Here is a 20,913-nt window from a genome sequence, read left to right as displayed (position 1 = left end):
AGTTTGAGAGGGATTGGTGTTAGCTCTTAAAATGTTTGATAGAATTTACCTGTGAAGCCATCTGGTCCTGGACTGTTGTTTCTTAGATTTTTAATTATAGTTTCAATTTCATTACTTGTGACTGGTCTCTTCACATTTTCTAATTCTTCCTGGTTCAGTCTTGAAAAGTTGTACCTTTCCATTAATTTGTCCGTTTCTTCCAGGTTGTCCATTTTACTGGCAGGTAGTTGCTTTTAGTAGTCTCTTATGATCCTTTGTATTTCTGCAGTGTCAGTTCTAATTTCTTTTTCATTTCTAATTTTATTGATTTGAGTCCTCTCCCTTTTTTTCTCGATAGTTTGGCCAAAAGTTTATCAATTTTGTTTATCTTCTGTAAGGACCAACTTTGAGTTTTATTGACCTTTGCTCTTATTTTCTTCATTTCTGTTTATTTCTGCTCTGATCATTATGATTTCTTCTACTGACTTTGGGTTTTGTCTGTTCATCTTTCTCTGGTTGCTTTAGGTGTAAGGCTAAATTGTTTATTTGAGATGTTTCTTGAAATGAGATTGAATTGCTATAAACTTCCCTTTTATAACTGCTTTTGCTGCACCCCATAGGTTTGGATCATTGTATTTTTGTTGTCATTTTTTTCTATGTAGTTTTTTATTCCCTCTTTAATTTCTTCAGTGATCTCTTGGTTATTTAATGGTGCATGTTTTTTTGCCATGTGTTTGTGATTTTTTTACAGGTTGTTTTTTTCCTGTAATTGATTTCTAATCTCATAGCATTATGGAAAAGATACTTGATGCGATTTCAATTTTGTTAAACTTTCTAAGGCTTGATTTGTGACCCAGTGTGTGATCTATGCTGGAGAATGTTCTGTGTGCACTGGAGAAAAAGTGTATTCTGCTGCTTTCAGGTGGAATGTCCTATGAATACCAGTTAAATCTATCTGGTCTATTGTGTCATTTAAAGCTTGTGTTTTCTTTTTTGTTTTTTCTTTCTGGATGATCTGTCCATGTATTTTCTGTCCACTCATGTAAGTGGGTTCTTAAAGTCCCCCACTATTAATGTGTTATTGTCAATTTCCCCTTTTATAGCTGTTAGCATTTGCCTTATGTATTAAGGTGCTCCTGTGTTTGGTGCATAAATATTTATAATTTTTGTTTCTTCTTGGATTGATCCCTTGATCATTATGTGATGTCCTTCCTTATCTCTAGTAACAGTCTTTACTTTGTAAAGTCTTTTTTATCTGGTACAAGTATTGCTACTCCAGCTTTCCTCTGATTTCCATTTGCATGGTTTATCTGTTTATATCCCCTCACTTTCAGGTTGTATGTGTCTCTAGATCTGAAGTGGATCTCTTGTATATATATACAGGACTTGTTTTTGTATCCATTCAGCCAGTCGATGTGTTTTGGTTGGAGCATTTAGTTCATTTACATTTAAGGTAATTATCACTATGTATGTTCCTATAGCCATTTTCTTAATTGTTTTTGGTTTGTTTTTGAGGGTCTTTTTCTTCTCTGTGCTTCCCACCTAGAGAAGATCCTTTAGCATTTATTATAAAGCTGGTCTGGTGGTGCTGAATTCTCTTAGCTTTTTTTCATCTGTAAAGCTTTTGATATCTCTGTTGAACTGAATGAGATCCTTTCCATTTGCTATCAATATCTATGTTCTCAGGATGTCTACTTTGCAAAGTGAAGTCTATTTAGTTCTCAAATAAAGATAAAAATGCATCATAAATAGTGAAAGCAAGCAACCAGTTTTACATCTGATTCTGAAGTGCAGTTACTTTGGGCAGTTACTCCTGAAGCCATGTTGAGAAATGGCATCTGTGAGTGAGAGACAAAACTGAAATACCATGTTTTCATACAATCTAGCAAGCTATGTTCTGCAGCAAATGAAGGAAACTGTGTTGTTTTTATTTTGAAGTTCAGAATATCTTCTACTTAGGCTGTCCTGAAACCAACAACTTCAATTAAAATTTAATTTTCTTTTAACAGGTATCTTTTAAAATTCCATTTGTATTATAATATTAATACTTTATTTTCTTAAAGCTGAACATTGTGAAGTGTTGCCTTATTCCTCAATTTTAAAGAAATACATGTGAAACAATCCATTTTAAAAGTTGAAGCTGCTTTCTTTTTCAGTGGTTTAGAGGGGAGAGGATCATGGTAACACGTGGGTAGAAAGTGTAATATTCTGACTGTGCGTGCATGCTGTCGCTCCAGTTGTGTATGACTCTTAGCACCACTATGACCTGTAGCCTGCCAGGCACCTCTGTCTGTGGGATTTTTCCAGGCAAGAACACTAGAGTGGGTTGCCATTCCCTTCTCCAGGGGATCTTCCCAACCCAGGGATTGAACCCAGGTCTTCTGCATTGCAGGCTGACTTCACCATCTGGTATATGTTAGAGTAAACGTCTAATCATAACACTTCCCTATTCAGTGTATGCTTTATCTGTAAAACTACTTCTCTCCTCCCTTCTTTTTCTCTCCGAAAGTAACCTTAGGAAAATTCACTTGAATTGCTATCTGACTTTTCAACAATCTATATTCTGTTTGGATACCCTGCTTAGATTCTGACTGACTTAGAGAGATAACAGTCATGATATGGATTGGTCTGAAAGACCAAAAGTACTGCATTGATGTTCCATTCTTAAAGACGGACACCATGATGCTGGTTTTTTGTTTTTTTTCTTTAATTTTGACAGTCATTATCCCTTATAGTCTGTTCACTGTTTTTATGCTTCCTGTTAATGGAGATTCCTGTAATATTAGCTTACTATTTTTAGATTGTTCTCCTCTCCCCTCCCTGTTGAAATAGTTTTATGTTACAAGGAGGGGTTACTAAGAAAAAAAGCCTGATCCTCATAAGCTGTATGAATACAGATAAAAAGACATATTGTGGTTTATGACATCTACATGTCCACCTAGAGGGAAGGGAATTTAAGAGCAGCATAAAAAGAATGAAAATCTAAGTCAACTCAGAAACAAGATATGCCTATGTTGAAGTAAGGATTTAAGTTAGAAAGTTCATTGTTATGGCCCCCAGTTGTATCTATTTTATCTGAAGGCACCATTTGGTTTAATAAAATACAGATCTGAGGTTCTCTTAACCTATCAGTTTCTTAAGACTTAATTATAAAGGTTAACTTTTCAAAGGACAAAAACATTATTCATTTGTCTGTTCACGTCTTCCAGGTTTATCTTGCAGATTATGGACTTTCCTACAGATATTGTCCCAATGGGAACCACAAACAGTATCAGGAAAATCCTAAAAAAGGCCATAATGGGACAATAGAGTTTACCAGCTTGGATGCCCACAAGGGAGTAGGTAGGTTTCTTTTTTTTTAATTTCACAATAATTAGAACAAAGTCTTAAGGCTCCATGAAATGACCTTTTTGCCTGGTCAGTTTGAAGAATGAGAACATTGGTGAGATTTTTATCAAAAGTAATGAATTCCTGTATGTCAACAAATGTTCTTCTAAGAGAAGAGATACAGACTTTTGACAAGTGAAAAAAGAGTAAAAGATGTCAAGTAAGCAAAATTTGATGCTCATTTGGAGCAGCCTAAGGTACTAGTTTGTTTACATTAAACTTGAAAGTCAACAACTGAATTTTTATGCTTTAGAAACTCTTTTGGATTTGGTGCAGGTACATGTGTGAAGAATGATTCCTGTTTTTCATTGTGCTCTTGTCAGAGCTTTAGCAGATACCATCTCAACAATAAGGAAGTCTTTTCTGAAACTATGAAGTGTTAACTTGTGGAAATCTCTCCTAGTCACCTTTCATATATCTTACTTATTTAAACTCACTTTGATGGTATTGGAAACACATTTGCAGGTAAATTACATACATAGTCCTTTTATTGGATATTGATTGTACTGCCTTGCATTCCAAGGCAGACTTAATTCAACAATTCCCTAATTAGTTAAAGTCATAACCTATGTCTTGTATTCATTTACCATTAATTAAACCTTAGCTGTTTATTACACTGCAGTCCAAATCCAATAGCCGACCCAGAAAGCCATGGAAAAGGAAGTAGGAGGTCAATATTGAAAATATATGGTGCAGAGTCCCCACTGATGGTTGCTTTGTTCACAATCAATATGGTCAATGCAACTGTACTTTCTTAGTTGCTCTGTCAGCATGACAAAAAGTCAATTCTAATGTTATGCTAGTAAAAAAAAAATGGTGACTATTGAAAAACTTTGGCTTTCAAAATTATATTATTCATAAACTTTGTTCACAAAAATATTTTCAAATACACTAAACCACACAAATAATTTTTAAACAGCTTCGAATGGACCACATTTTCACTAAAAGGCAGTTAGACATTTGCACTTGTTAATGGCTGTTGAACTGTTACCCTAAACTGATACTTTCTAATGAGTTTTTGTTGGTGCAAACAACTGTATATTATTGCCTTTTCTATTAAAAGGACCATTGACCATGTAATGTAGAGGGTCTTGATAATTTTCGAGGGCAATTAAAACCCACTCTAGTTTAAGGTAGGCCACTGAAAAAGTGAAACAAGTGGGTCAGTTGTATACCTTCTTCCTTTCAGGAAGAATCATAGGTTAAATTTTGGGGGTTGGAAATTGGCTCATATAACTCCTGATCAGAGTAAGAGAAATCACTGCATTTTTTTTTCAAAGATAGTTTGGTTAAAAAAGTAATGGTTTCACTCAGAAATTTAATAATATTGTATTACTTTTCACCATTAGCATTGTTAATGAATCAATGGGCATTTAAAAAATATATAAATGGGTCATTGGCTTTAATTAAGGGCTTCCCTGGTGACTCAGACAGTAAAGAATCCACCTGCAGTGCAGGAGACCTGGGTTCGATCCCTGGGTTGGGAAGATCCTCTGGAGAAGGGAGTGGCAACCCTCTCCAGTGTTCTTGCCTGGAGAACCCCATGGACAGAGGAGCCTGGTAGGCTACCGTCCATGGGGTCACAAAGATTCAGACAAGACTGAGCGATTAAGCACAAGGAATGTAAAAGTCAAATGTTCATTGATAGTGTTGTGGGTTTTTTTAATTTAAAGTTCTCAGTGAATTTTGTTCTTCACTATTGCAATATGTATTAGTATGAAAGAATATTTAGAAACCTGAAAGTACTTTTTGATAGTAGTATAACTGGAAATTCATCATACAGATTCTTAAGCATTGGTCCAATTACATTATTGACAATGTTAACTTATGATTGGGCCACTAAGTTCAACCAATAGCTCTAATACTGATATGAATAGATTTGACCATTATAAATATAACTGTGATTGTGGAATGGGAAAGTAGAGTTGATGGATGTTGGTCTGATCACTGTTTGGACTGCGGTAATTCTGAAAGTCCTCCTCAGTTATTCCATAGTTTTTTAGGTAAATATTTTCATTATGCTACCTTTGTGAAAGATTTGAACAGTATTTTATTCTGTAGTGTATTTAAGTTTTTGCTCCCTAAATAATAATACATGTTGATGAGTAGATTTCACCATGGGTGATGGGTAGATTTCACCATGTTAGGTCTTTGGAGAGAAGAATGAACTGAGAATAGTAATAGAAAGATATTACCTCTTTGGGAAGGCTATTCAGGTTGGAGCCTCCACTACATATTTTTGGTATTTGCTGAAAAGTTGTAAGCTGGAGTGAATATTCATTTTTACCACAGGTTTAAAAAGATTTCTATAAAAATTGGATTCCCTTAATTCATTACAAATAGAGTGTAAAGTTCTCACCATATCTGTATTTACATATAGATATACATATATATGCATATGCCTTCACATATATGTATACACATATATACTTCCACACATAGATGCATAGATGTGTATGTACACACATTTGCTGAAATTTTAACATGCAGTTTAGTATGAAAACTGAAAGGTTTGGTATCCTCAAATATTTTAATACTATTCATTCCTAATGTTTTAGATTTAATTTTCCAAGATAAAACATTTCACTTTAGGATTTTATTAGAAATGGAGTAATCATTTAGTCCTATCTAGAAACTAGTATAAACAAGGCCATAAATCCTGTAGGTAAATGCAGAAGGTCAGATTCATAAATATTAATGTGTTTACTTTCAGTATACATTATGTAGTTTAATCTCAGAAAAATCTTTTCTATACCAGTGCAGCTATGAGATCAAGTAAACACTGAGGCCGATAATGCACGGGAAAACATAAAGAGCAGAGCAAGCTATCACTAGGAAATAGCATCTCTAGTTGTCAGAGCGTTTGTTAGGTTTCAGGTTTATCTTGGCTTGATCAGGCCCTGGGAAATATCCACCCTTCAGCATAAGACTGACTTATGGATTAGACAGTTAACAGATATATTGCTAACCTGGTCAGACTGTCTGGTCTGTTACGTTTGTAGTGGTTATTCAGAAACTGAAGCTAACTCTCATGTTTCTGTGGATTATTAATAGTTGGCTTTTCATAATGAAGGAATTTGTATAAGGTGCCAGTCATCAGTTTTACATAAGCGTTTTTAGTTCAACTGTGTAAAAGGAGGGTAGCTTGTAATATTATAAGTAAAAATATGAATAGAGATATATAAAAGCGAATGAACAGAAGGGTGAGTGGGTAGATAACTATTCTTGAGCTATTGTACATGTATATATCTGTATTTTTTCAAATTGCAATTATTCTTCCAAACTCAATTCTCTTATATGACCTGGAAGTGTTTTCTGAGTGGCTGAAGTGCTTCATTTAGTGTAAAATTAGAGTAATACATGTTGGGCTTATCTCATCTATTATTAATCTCTTATTCATAGAAACCAACATGTATAAACATTGACATATTTTTGGGCTTGTTGCCTGATAATTAAAGAGAATTATATCTGTGTCAAATACACTATTTTAAAATTTGTTACATTCTTAGTAATGTTAAAAAGCAATATTGGGATCAATGTGTGGTATGGATTTTTGTAGATTTTTCTGCTCACTGAGGCATGCAGTCAATACTTAATTTCTCTAGAGATATAATGCATTTAACATATTGAGCTTTTTAAAATACTTCAGACCTGTGCATTGAGTGTATAATACCTGTTTTAATTTGACATCATTGATGACCATACAATGTGATATCTAAATTGCATTTTAAATGTCCATTTGTTTATATGATATATTCAGTATCAAGGAAAGAACTATATTGCATACTTTAAAAAATTTTTGCCAGTTGCTACAGTTTATGAAATCCAAGTCTTGTGTTATTTCCTGCATGGCTGCATTTCACTCTAATATAACACTCCAACTTACAAACTATATGTGAGATAAACTGCGAATGTGTTTTCATGCTACCAAACTTGGAGAAATGACATGGTTTACACAATATTTAACTTCCTAAACAATAATTCAAAAAAGGGAACCTATTTTTCAATTATAAGATATTAAGGTAAACCTTCAAGTTACTATTGAATCTACTAGTAGTCAGAAAAACATACTGTTGATTTTTATTTTTAAGTAAATTTCACTGCTATAAATACTCCTTGGTTGATGTATAAATAAATTTTAATGAAGGCACTATTCCCTCTATGTGGCATAACCCAATTTTGACATTTAGACAAGACTTTCAAAGTCCTGGCATAGATATTAAACTGTTTGGTTGGGTTAAGAATACACATTGGCCAAATGTAAGATACCTTTGCTCTGTTGAATAACTTCTCCTGAGATCACACAGTAGTGTTTCATCAAAAACTAAGGCTTAGGATTTAAAAGGTACTGAAGAAATGAGAGACCTGATTTTATTTGTTTGAAATGTGACACATTGCATTCTACTTTCCTAATATCCTAATTGCAGTAAATTGTAGCCACCTTAAAGTTCCCTAGCTCTTTATATATCTGAATTGGAAAAACTACTAAATAACATAGGTTAAAAAATAAATAAAAAATAACATAGGTTACTAGTTAGAAAAACAAGAGTAACCTTTAAATTTGTTCTGCAGATAGTCACAATTCACTTCTCAGGTGAGCATCTTACTCAGATGTTTTCTGCTTTCCTATTGTCATTTCTGAATATATAAACTAGTATTTTGAGCAATTAAACCCTGTTTGCTTAAGGCAGAAGTTTTAAGGTTCATTTTATTATTTCCTACAAAAACTTGTTTTTCCTCCTACTTTATAATGTTACTCTATATAAGAAAAAAACTGTTTTCTATACAAAAAACATGTTAGGCAAATAATCAGATCCATTTGGAGATTAACACTGATATTTTTCTTTTTCTCCCAATTCTTTCATTCCATTTGATGAATCTCACCCAGATAATTTTACTGCAATTTATCTTTATAGTAAGGACCAGTTCTCCAGTGTGATTTCTTTGTTGTTTCTGTTCCAGCTTGGAAGAACCATTTAACATTTTATAAATTAATGTTTTAATTAGACAGTCTTTTTCATGAGAATGAAGTAGTTTTAAACAAATAGTTTCATGAAAGGTTGGTTGCATGAAAAATTTTGTTAGTGCTGCTGCTTAGACCTGCTGCTCAGGATCTGCTGCTTGTTTCTTCCTTGCCAGTATACCTGTCTTTGGTCAGTATATCTTTTGGTGTTTTAAGTTAAAATGCCTGCTTCAAATACTTCCCTAACTGTAGAAGCAGTATATGTAATGTTGTCTAAATGGTGTTAAAACTAACAAGGGAGGCAAAGTAATTGGCAGATTGGAGTGTTGGCTTTGGATTCTGAACACTTTGGATTTCGGTGCAGAGCTCTGAATTTTTGCTCTGTGATACTGAGCAAGTTATTTAACCTCTCTGAGACTCTATTTTCTTCTTTGTCAACAGGGATAATGATACTTACCTCATGTTATTGTTAGGATGATTAAATAAGATAATATAAAAGCAGTTAGAGTGTCTGGCACAGTAGCAGCTTCATAAATCACATGGATTGTTTTTACTTTAATTATGTATTCTAGTGTCAGCTGTTTCTGGTATGTGCTTTCTAGGGAAATAGAATTCAAGTCCCACTCCACCTGTGCATTTTTTGGGGGGATTTCTGTTGGCAATAATCATTTAGAAATGTTGAGCAACTGAAAACACCACCATATTAAAAAGCAAAGTAAAAATTGGATGCTAAATTATATTTAGATAGTGACATGAGAATATAGAAGAAAAATATTAATAACTAAATTTTCCTATATTTCCAAGCAGTAATACCATAAGTAAAAATATGACTTTACATATAGGAAATATATATGGAAATATGCTGTTAATGATTATATTATCAAGTGCACCTGATAAACTTTATGTATTATAATAAATTATACAGAAATAAATATTATACAGAAATAAAATAATCTATAACATGTTTCAGCTTTCAAATTAAAAAATATTTTCCTAGTTAGATATTGTCTTCTTCAGCTGTGATCAACTCTTGTTTTTTAATTTTCAGCATTTTGTTGTCAGATATACAGGAAATAACAGAATAATACAGTAAATATCCAAATGTTAGATTCCTAGATTCAACAGATATTATATTATCTTTTGTTTAAAGTACATCTACATTAAGTTTAGATATATGATAAATTTATTGTGTTAATTACATACCCACTCATAGATATTAATATTGGCATCCAAAATATTTTAATTAATTTAACCAGTGTTAAAATTGCTCTTCTGTATGTAGTAGATGGAGAGATAACATAGTCATTGGTACAGTCTTAGAGTTTAGATTCTCAAATAAACACATCACACTTTGCAGTTTGTTTCCCTGAGAGGGAGTTTCAGGGAGAGGTGTGTGCTTGGAAGCATTTTTAATCCTTTCATCTCACTGTTCATTGGTGGGAAAGAGTTACTGTAGAATTTTTTCTTTAACATTACATGTATGTCTGTAGAACTTAGTGGAAACAGTGGTAAAACATTTACCTCACCATAGTTATTAATGTATATATGTAGTAAAAGTAAATAAAAGTTTGAAAAATGTGATGCCATAGTTTAATATTAGGTAAGACTAAACTATGCTAGTGAAGTAAAGTTAATTGTCAAAGGGCTATTTCAAATGAAGACCAGTTTATGAAAGATTGGCTTCAGGAATCTAAATGACTTGTCATTACTTACAGCTTTGTATCAATTAATCCCTCAGTTGGAGGGTTGGGGGAATTGACTGAAAATGTTCATTCTATTTTAATTCTGGTTGGTTTTCCTCAGAGGGTCTCTTTTGTGTAGCCTATATTGTCCAAACAGGTGCCAGAATATAATTTTTTGGAAATTAGAGGATGTGAATTTTTTTAAATGGTAGTAATCAGGAATTGCAATAATGGAAAAGGGACTTGTGAACACATCTGTACAAATGGAAACATTCCATTATTAATGGGAGATTTATTACTGAAGAAATCACTACAAAACAGCATGGTAGAGATTGTGTTTTTATTTTAATAGGGGAGCCAAGTCTTGCATTAGGACATTGTTGAAGCTGTGCAGAAAGGAAATGATACTCATGGGAATGTAGCATTCTAGTCGATTGAAGGGCCTTTAATAATCCAGTACTCTAATAGCAGTTAAGATAGAGTATGTGTGAGAGCTAATCTTGTCTTCTGCTTTTATAATAACTTATGTATGGTGACCAAAAGTAGTTATGGTGTGCTAGCAACATTGTTCTTAGTAGACGACTTTTAAAATTAAAAACTGAGTTTACTGAATGACTTTTCAGAGTGTATTTAATGAAAGATAATAAAACAGGATACCTGTTTACAGCAGGTTTAGCAGCCATGAATTACACTTAGGAGATTTTATATCCCTACACAGGTGAACGTTCAAGTTATGGTAGAAATCTAAGCCAACCTATTGTTTTATAACAATTTGGAATGGTTATAAAAATGAGTTTATTTTGTAGGACTTTGTTAATGTTTTGATCATTATTTCAGTAATATTTTGTACATTTTGATATTTTACTAGATTTCATTGTCCTTTTGATATCAGCTACTTAAAAAAAACAAAATTATCATGAAATTAGTCTGTCATTTAGTAATTTTATGTAAATGATATTTACAGTGGCCTCAAAGTACTCTTTTCCTGTATTTTTTAATGGAAAGCCATCTTATATTAAATTCTGGAAGCCTCTATTTTGCTTTAAAATCTACTTCCCACCATCTCCACCTTCACCCTTCATGCACTCTATTGCTTTACCTTTTTATTTTTTTTAAGGATGTTTGGCCAGAATTTCACCAAAGCACTGCTTATATCTAAAATAACATTCGTAAAATTCTAGATCCATGTACCCACAAAACAGAAGGCATACTTTTCCTGTACTGTCATTTAATTGAAAAGTCTTAAGAAAGACCTGTATTTTAATACTGCACACTAGATGGCAGTTTTGTCATATTCTTCCAATTTCAAAGGCTACTAGTAAGAGTGGAACAGGAAAGGCCATCAATGTTTAGTCTGCACTCGAAGGGTCTCTGCATGACCAATGCAGACCCCATGGACTTCCTGGAACATGTGTTAGCAATTTAGCTGCAGACATTTATTTCTTTGTTTTACTGCTTGGCTCTTTGAGAAAGTGTTGGTGCCAGGTTATGGGTTGTCTGGATCATGTCAGAGGCCATGGAGATCAAGTTCATGTGACAGGCCAGACTAAGGAAGGATGAAGTTGGAGGAGGTGAGGAAACTGACCCTTACTTTCAACAGCAACAAGTCACTGCCTGTCTGTGGACTGGGGCCAAATGCCTGGACGTTTAAGCTTTTCTCCAGCTGAACAAACAAAACACATCGCCCATTTGGCTTTTTCATATTTCATCAGTGGTAGTTCATTCAGTGATTTCTCTATTTCTCAAAACTTGCTTATCCCTCATCTTTCTTTCTTAATGCTTATTCCTATAGCCCTGTCCAGACGAAGTGACCTTGAGATCCTCGGCTACTGCCTGCTGCGGTGGTTATGTGGGAGCCTGCCCTGGGAATGGAGCCTGCAGGACCCTGTAGCTGTCCAGGCTGCGAAAACAAAGTACATATTTTCAAGTATTGCATCATTTACTGCACCAGGGCTGAAAAGATACACTAAAGCAAGTTAATATATCAAAAAAAAAAAAAAAAAAGACTGCCATTCAACTAACATGATAGCCAAAGCAAATTTCTTAAATTTGAAAAATATTTTTAAAAAACCAAACAGCTTACAGACATACACGCCATTAAGCTAGCACCTATGAAATCACATGTATTAAGTTGTAATGCAAAATATAAAGTGAAATATTTGTTACTTCACAGGGTGTTTTCCAAAGCTTAGATTCTAGGTGGTGGTATTTTCAAGGAAGAACATTTTCAAATTATCATTGTACAAGTACGTGGAGTTATTGTGAGCTTGGTAGCTTGGTGTAATTGATAATAACTGTGCAAAGCAACAGTGTGAAGTGGGACAAACAGGACTTATTTTTTCAAGTGAGAGGAACATACTTCCTTTTAATCCTGTGTTTTGGGAAGGAGGATGTTCTGTTTCTTAAGGAAGAAACAAACAAAATTTGTATATGTTTATCCAAGAGATCATTTTGCAGCCAAATAAGCATTTTTAATATTCCACATTCAGTTTTTATCACCTAAACTCTATTAGCATGAGAATTAGGTTAGACTAAGAGCAGAGTGGTTTACTATTGTACTGTTTTTCTCACTGATCAGGCCTAAGAAAAAGTCGATTGCTTATAACACAGCATAGTCAATTTTTCATTATGTACCAAGATATTCTCAACAGTAGTTATGTACAGATATAATATCATGATTGGAAAAAGCTGCTGTATTTTAAATAAGACAAGTCACAACAGAAGTTTACAGAAGGGGTAACTAATCCGCAGAAATCAGTCTTTCAAATTCAGTGTGACATCAGTTCTTAACAGAGAGGGAAGCTCACCTGTGGATAGAGAGTAGTACAGATTACATTTGTAAATACTGACATATATTGTAAGATATATCTCTCCGCTTCAGTCTTGATCATTCTAGTCCCTTACCCCAACTAACATGTTTGTATGTCAGCATTAGAACGATCTCATCAGTTATTTACTGCAGTGACTGATGTGTCCATCTAACCCTCAGGTAACTAATGCTCTTCAATATATGAGTCAGGGTCAAAGCACAGTCATGGGCACATGTAGGCAGTCTTGGTTTCCAATTTCCCACCTCGTTTATCTAATTTAAATAAAATGCTTTATTTAAAAAACTAGCATATTAATTCTAATGATAATATATATGTTTTTCTTTTCACAAGACTTACAGATATTCACAGACTTACAGATATTTGTTTTGGTCTTTTATCAATATGCATGTGTAGATGTGTTCATTGTAGACCTCTTTAATGAATATGCCTGCATGTATATATTTGAAGGTAATAGGGTATCATATAAATAATAAAACATAATGCTAATAAACATAATCCCCATTTATATTTTTAGTTCCCTTGTCTATGTTAGTATATTTATTTTGGCCTGATTAATAGCATAAACCTCCTGACCAGTAAAGCTAGTATTGTATTATAAAGTTTATAATTAAGGCATATATATGTATATTAATATGATATATATTCAATTATATATAAATATGTTCAAACTTCTTATATAGTACATATTCATAATTTATTCAACTTGCTGAGAAGGCATAACACTGAATTTCCCAGTAAGGGCAGGCTTGCATATTCAATCATATTACTATATCTCCCTCACGTCCTTTATGTTCCTGACACCTGGTAATATTAGATCAGTACATTTACTGTTGCAATTGTGCCTGTGCCTGAGTTTGTGATTCATTCATATCAGTAATTTTAGTTGAGTGTTTATATATTTGTGGCTGAAGCAACTTAAGAGATTTGTACTTGTTCAGTCTAAAACACTGAAAAGTCTTAGAATAATGGGTTTTGGGGGGGCTATTTCTTGTTAATCTCTTTAATCTTGTGCTTCGTCGCTCAGTTCTGTGTTCAACTCTTTGTGACCCTGCAAAGATTGTAGCCCGCCAGGCTCTTCTGTCCATGGGGAATCTCCAGGCAAGACTACTGGAGTGGGTTGCCGTGCCCTCCTCCAGGGGATCTTCCCAACCCAGAGATTGAACCCAGGTCTCCCGCATTGCAGATGGATTCTTTACCATCTGAGCCACCAGGGATAGCATAGCATAAAACTGCCCAGTGAAGAACAATATACATAAAAAGGAAATAATATACCCCTTCCCAGTGGTAAATACCTTAGGAAAAATATCTTGAAAATCCAGGTAAAATTTTTGCACATATATTTTTCTTAAGGTTTTTACAGAAAAACCATGTATCCCTACTTCTACATTTGCATGTACAGACCTTGTATTAAAGCATTTGTACTGTATTTCTATGTTTAGTTTCTAGGTGATTGATATAAAATTGATCAGTGAGATTTGAGGGGTCTCCCCTTTCCACTTTACCCTCTTATCCTTTACAGGTGGGTAGGAAAAAAAAGTATGGAAAATCACACTACTAGTGACCCATCAACAAGTTTTGTTTTCTGATCAAAACAGCATGTCACAGGATTGCAGACAAATTCACTGTGCCTTACTCTTCTTTGTTTCAGTCTGTTGGATGAGCTCCCTGAGTCGGTGCTTCAGTGGGCTCCTTCTGGAAGCAGCTGCCGTAAGTCAGATGATAACTTCTACCTCCCCCTGTAGGATTTCCAGATCACTGCATGTGTCACCCTTGTCACTTCTGTGCCCAGTCCCCTTCTCACAGTGGTGGGAAGAAAACCCCCGGGGTTCCAAATAGGTTGCTAGAGAAGAGAACTTTTAGATCCTCTTTTCATTAGGACACAAGAATGCTGCAAGAACTTGCTCAAGTAGTCTTCTCAGCTTTGCTGATGGCACTGCTTGCTTTCAGATGTCTGTTTGGGGAATTGTGCACAGGTTCAATGGCCTACTATGTCTGGTATTTCTAGAGTGGACTTTCTGGTTTTGTTTCTCTGAAGATAAAGTTGATCTAAGGAAAGACTGCTTTCAATTAATAATTTAAAAAAACAAACCATTAAAAAAAAAACAAAAACAACAAAAAAGCAAACCAGTAAACATTTGAATGCTGTTTAGACCTGGATTATAGTCTCACCCAGCAACCCCAAAAAATTTTTTTTGGTCTGGTAAGGCATATGACCTGGGGATTCAGAGTATATTTCATTAAGCGGGTTTCTCTTTCATGTTGGTATAGACCATTTTGCAAGTCTTTAATTGGTAGTGCTGTCAGTAAAAATAGCAAGGCGATTCGGAATCACCCAAGTGCTGCATGGCCCATTGTCCAGCCCCAGTTTAACAGCCGAGTTAGATTGCCTCACAGAGCAGAGCCTGCTTCTGCCGTCCAGTTGCTTTCTTTCCGAGACGATAAGCAAAGTGAATCTTGATCTCTATTTGTACCGGGCAATTTCAGTTAGCTTTTAGCTGACTTATGAAAGCAAATATGTACACTGACTGTCTAGAGAAGGTCAAATAGTATCAGTTTCCACATGAGAGTTTGAAAGTAGAGTTAAATCATTTTAAACTTACACTTACAGCCCTTCTTTGACCAGAAACTAGAATTTTCATTTCCATAGGAAACAAATAAACCAGTCGTGCTTTCCCATTTCCATTTCCCAAGTCCCACAAGTCTGCCCCTATCTCCCCTCTCTGCAGCCCCTTTCCTTCTGGTGGGTGGAGCAAGGCAAATGGGACAGCAGTATTCTCATTGGTGGGATGGACTGCAAGATGAAAGCTTTTTGTTTATGTAACTGTGCTGAGTAACTCAGTCAACATGCCAATATCCATTTTTGGCTAATATTCTTATTGGTATTTTTACCAAATCGTACAGCTTTCATTTTACTCAATAAGACAGCAAAATGAGAGGTGAAATGTTAAAAAAAAAAAATTTTAATTGTGTATCTGTCTTTTATTGTCCCTCCTGCCTAAAAAGTAGACTGTTGAGTTTAGGATTAGAAAAGAAAGCCCAGTTGCCCTGGATCATACACAAAAAATACCTATGGACCAGTGTGTATTCTGGGACACTGCTGTTGCTAGAGATGAGATTTGAGTGATGAGAAATGGTAGGAGGAGTGCCATGCTTCTCTTTTTCAGTACAAACCATTTGTTTGAATCTATACTGTTATTTTATAAAATGCAGATTTCTATTTTTAAAGCACAAAATGTCGAAACTTTATGATTAACTGAAAGTCTCAAGTTGTTTATGCTTGGGAGAGTGGGTATTACTAGCATGAGAATTAATCTGATTTACAAAAGGTTTGTTACTAAGACATTTTATGATGTAAAACAGCTGAGAAGTTTGCAGCATGCATGTCCCACTCAGTGTAATAATAATAGTTTCAAAAGTTTCTGTCTCTTGAAATGATAGTCAGTAATGATACTTAATATTTCACTAGCTTAAGAAGCAGATGATTCAAGAATATCATAATTTCATACTACTCAAAGCATTTTGTTTTATAGCTCTGGAAATATGCTAGTAAATTAAAAGGTGTACCTAATACAATAAATCTAGATCTTGAAAGGCTAACATTTAAAACCAGTACTATATCACAATCGTCTGAGCATCAGGTTTATCATAATAAATTCATAACAGAGGTGGCTCTTCTCCTTTTCTTCCTCTCCTACCTCATGGTACCTCATTTTTTTTAAAGCCCAGACCCACGAAGGCTTTCCAGCACAGCTACAGTCAACTGGTAGAGCACCGGGAGTCTTCCGCTGTCTTCTAAGAGTGATTTGGGAAAACTGTGTCCAGCATATTCACATATTCAGCTCTCTTCTTCATTTGGGGTGTTCTGGTTACTAGAACTGTAGGGCTTCCCTGGTTGTTCAACTGGTAAAGAATTCGCCTGGAATGCAGGAAACCCTGGTTCAATTCCTGTGTCAGGAAGATTCCCTGGAGGAGGGCATGGCAGCCCACTCCAGAATTCTTTCCTGAAGAATCCTCATGGACAGAGGAGCCTGGCAGGCTATAGTCCATGGGATCTCAAAGAGTCAGACACGACTGAGCGACTAAGCACAGCATACCAAACCAGGCTTACCAATCTTGAACAAACAGCAGAATATTTATATTAATATTTATATTAAAAGTAGTGAATATAATTTAATCTTTTTTTGTTTTGTTCATCTCTTCAAGAACCAGATGCCCCCTAACGGGCTTCTGGAATCATGAGATGATTTGATGAAGCTGTAGCACTTGCTAGTTATAGATACCTGGTTGAGCAAATGGTCGGTAACAGAATTTTGACATCTTATACATTCAAGAGGAAAAAAGGAGGTTGCAGAATTGCCACAGTTTCCAAAATGCCAAAAAAAACAAATTCTGGAGCCAAGAATTTTCAGTTTAGCCATAGCAGCCTTATGCTCCTAGAAAACAGCTGAGGACAATACAGTGTAAAGTGGTTACTCTCTGACATTCCTTGCGGGGAGAGATGATGACAATTCCTTTTTGAATTTTTCCTTGTAGGGAGTGATAAGCCAGTCTCTCTGCAGTTCCCTACTTGAAAGGAGGTAGACCTAGAGGTCTACCTAGATGGGAGCAAAATTTTAGGAAGTTACTTCCAACTCACGAAGCTTCCCCGACTTCCCCACCATAGGATATAAACGACTTAGTGAGAGAGTAAGAGCTCTTTGTGTCTGGGTTAGTAATAAGTTTTTGAAGAGGAAAGGCCCTGTAAAAACTAGTTTATGGAGTATAAACATCTTTGAACAAATGAAAACATGCCAGTTTGTAAATAGTGTATGGTATTATCACTTACTTGTATCTCAGATTGAACCTCCACCTGAAGCAAAAATGCAAACTACATTTGTTTTACAGTGGCTGTATTCATCATTTTGGTTACAGATTCTGTTTGTGCTGAATGTATTTAAAAGTTTGTAGTTTGCAACTCTTTTTCTTGTGGGGAGATTACTCCATGGTTCTGGGGAAGAGAAGAAATAAAAGATAGCAACTTCTCATCCTCGTGCTCTAAATCAGAATGATTAAGCTGTGATTGCACTGGTCTAGATTGGTATGGGAGACCTGAGTGAGGTTTGGAAAATTCTAAGGTCAGTCATGGCTAAAACCATAGAATTCAAGGTCATTTCTAAATGTACTGTTGTAATCTCAAAATCAAAGCCTTAATTAAAATTTTCAGTGATTTTTTTTTTCCTTTAAGGAGGTTTATAGTAAGTATTCTTAACTGAATTTTTAAAACTTCAAAAAAACTTATTTTTAACTGAATTTTGAAAACTTTAGGAAAAAAGTGTGAAGCATGGCTAGTCTATTATTCATGTAACTTTTAGTAGTTGCACCCCATAAATTCAAATCACTAACTATAACTTTAAAATGGCATCCTTTGATGAGTGAATTACACATTTTATCAACAAAGACATGTAAATAAAAGCCCACCTGTTTCTCCATCTTGTCAAATCTGTAGGTCACTGTATGTCAGTCAAGTTTGGATATCATTTGAAAAGTACTTTACATTGAGTTATTCATTCTTAGTTTCTTCATGGAGGATGTATGTATGCACATGCACATTCTTGTGTATGAGAAAAACAACAGATTTTGAGAATATTGAAGTCTTGATAACTTTTGCCTATTATGAATGACATATTAAAAAAACTTAATACTTCACAGGTGAAATAGCCCAGTATTTGGTATGTGCTCATAATTTAGCATATGATGAAAAGCCAGACTATCAAATGCTCAGGAAGATTCTGAACCCAAGTGGAATACCTTTAGGACCACTGGAGTTTTGCACTAAAGGAGAGAGCTTAAATATGTGTGCTCCAAACAATCAAAAGGTAAGTAACAGCTCCTGCAATCCAATGATGACCTTCTGTGAAGCTTATCTGCCAAATGAAGTTGTTTTAGGTGTCAGAATGAGTTTGACAGTCCTGTTTCTTACTTATAATTTCTAATTCCTGTATCCCCTAACTGAGCTCCAAGAAATTTTGTTGAAGGTCCCTTTGACTTGTCTTTTAGAGAAAAATAGTAGAACCTGTGTGCCCTGTTGTGTGTTATTAAATAAATAAAGCAGTCACTAATATAACAGAGCTAGGACTAGAGTAAGATATTAAAGGCTAATCCAACTTTATTCATGAAAAATCTTTTTTTTTGTCTGTTTTCCTTCAGATTTTCTTTAGTCATCCCTCTGCTTTTGCTTACTCATTCAGCCATAATTTGGTGGTAATAATAATATTCTTAGATTTTACCAGGTTATTTGTATGTGCTGATATTTCAATCTGTAAAAACAATTTTTGAAATGTTATTTTTTAAAGTTTTGCATTCCACTTTATGCAAGTGACTCCCTCACAGCAGCACTAAAAATTAAAAAAAGAATTAGAACTGGAAATAACACAAAAGAATTAAAACTTGAAACATTTTTTAAGAGGATGGGGGAAACCTGGAACTGCTATTAACATTACTGGACAGGCAGCTGGATGTTCAGCCCTGCCATGACACTGCTCATGTGCAAAAAAAATGGGGAGGGCTTTGTTTCCTGATGCATGTACATTGGGGTAGGGTCAGGATGCCATTCATTTTTAATATTTCTTCTGAACTTTGGATCATCATAAGTGTTCACGAGCCAAGAATGCAAGATGCAAACTAATGTGACTGATAGGCTGCTCGATGAATGGTGAGTCAAGTATCAGCACACAGATGGTTCTGATTTGCTGAATTTTGTAGCTGCTGCAACTGAAGACATAAAATATCCTTCTAGTCATAAATTAGCTCTTTGGAAGCAAAACCTTGGCACCAGAGCTTTACAACCTTCAATTAGTAGGGAAAGAAGTATTTGAATGACTGTGGTATTGACATCTGTAGGCCTGCATAGTAATCATTCCTAATAGAAGAGAATATCTGTTTGAGGAGGTTTTGCATGGCTAATTAACTACCAGTGAGAATATGTAATTTTTTCATGATCTCCTGATTGTCACCTTTCTCTCATGATACAATTACATTTTATTGTAGCAAGTGCCTCACAAACCAATTGTCAGCACTATTTACGTATTGCAGAAGGCAGAACAAAAGTTCATGTTTAATAAAAAGCCACTGGATTTTGATCTTGGTAATTACTGAGACTTATTTTAACAGTTTTATTGACTTTTGTGTTTTTATCACTTTTGCAACAAAACAAAGAGCCATTTCCTTGACATAGTATTTCCCTTGCAATAATGGTCACCACTTAATCTACACTAATTTAAGTAGATTTTTTTCCTTTTTGGAGTTTTTCAGTTTCATAAACTTAATTGAAATATAAAAGAAGCCATTTAAAAAACTGATAGCTATATCCTCTGATATAAAATTCTAGTTATTATCCACCAGAATTTTCAGTTTCATCAAATTCAATGGTTTGCTGTGAAACCATTTTTTATATGCAGAGATAGAACATAAAACATTTTTTTCCAATGAGCTTCAATCAAAAATATTGTATTTCCCTTTTGATTAGAGCACTTTGATTATGAGTAAAAAGAAAACATTAAGAATAATATGCATTCTTAAGACTTTAGTTAATTTCTGTTGGATCAGCTTCAGTATATAGACATTGAGATGAATCGGGATATACTTCGTAGCAGATCAATATTTATTGAACATTGACTTTATTTCTCTAGTATTTTGAGAACAGTGGAAACAGTGGCTGACGTTATTTTTCTGAGCTCCAAAATCACTGCAGATGGTGATTGCAACCATGAAATTAAAAGACGCTTACTCCTTGGAAGGAAAGTTATGACCAAACTAGACAGCATATTAAAAAGCAGAGATTACTTTGCTGACAAAAGTCTGTCTAGTCAAAGCTATGGTTTTTCCAGTGGTCATGTATGGATGTGAGAGTTGGACTACAAAGAAAGCTGAGTGCCGAAGAATTGATGCTTTTGAACTGTGGTATTGGAGACGACTCTTGAGAGTTCCTTGGACTGCAAGGAGATCCAACCAATCCATCCTAAAGGAAATCAGTCCTGGGTGTTTATTGGCAGGACTGGTTTTGAAGCTGAAACTCCAATACTTTGGCCACCTG

At 34.7% G+C, this 20,913-nt stretch overlaps 1 protein-coding gene across 3 annotated transcripts in view; it reads left to right on the top strand.

Annotated features, from left to right (window-relative positions):
- VRK2 (VRK serine/threonine kinase 2) overlaps positions 1-20,913 on the top strand; it is a 96,952-nt gene that overhangs the window by 65,660 nt on the left and 10,379 nt on the right. For all 3 annotated transcript variants that reach the window (XM_065929239.1, XM_065929240.1, XM_065929241.1), the window contains exons 8-11: positions 3,189-3,321; positions 11,804-11,924; positions 14,491-14,549; positions 18,531-18,697. In XM_065929239.1, the coding sequence (XP_065785311.1) occupies positions 3,189-3,321; positions 11,804-11,924; positions 14,491-14,549; positions 18,531-18,697 (480 nt within the window). The remainder of the gene's footprint in view (positions 1-3,188; positions 3,322-11,803; positions 11,925-14,490; positions 14,550-18,530; positions 18,698-20,913) is intronic.

Source organism: Muntiacus reevesi, chromosome 3, assembly GCF_963930625.1.
Source record: "Muntiacus reevesi chromosome 3, mMunRee1.1, whole genome shotgun sequence".
Classification (NCBI taxonomy): domain Eukaryota; kingdom Metazoa; phylum Chordata; class Mammalia; order Artiodactyla; family Cervidae; genus Muntiacus; species Muntiacus reevesi.
Note: the sequence above shows the minus strand (reverse complement) of the source record. Positions and strands in the feature narration are given on the sequence as shown.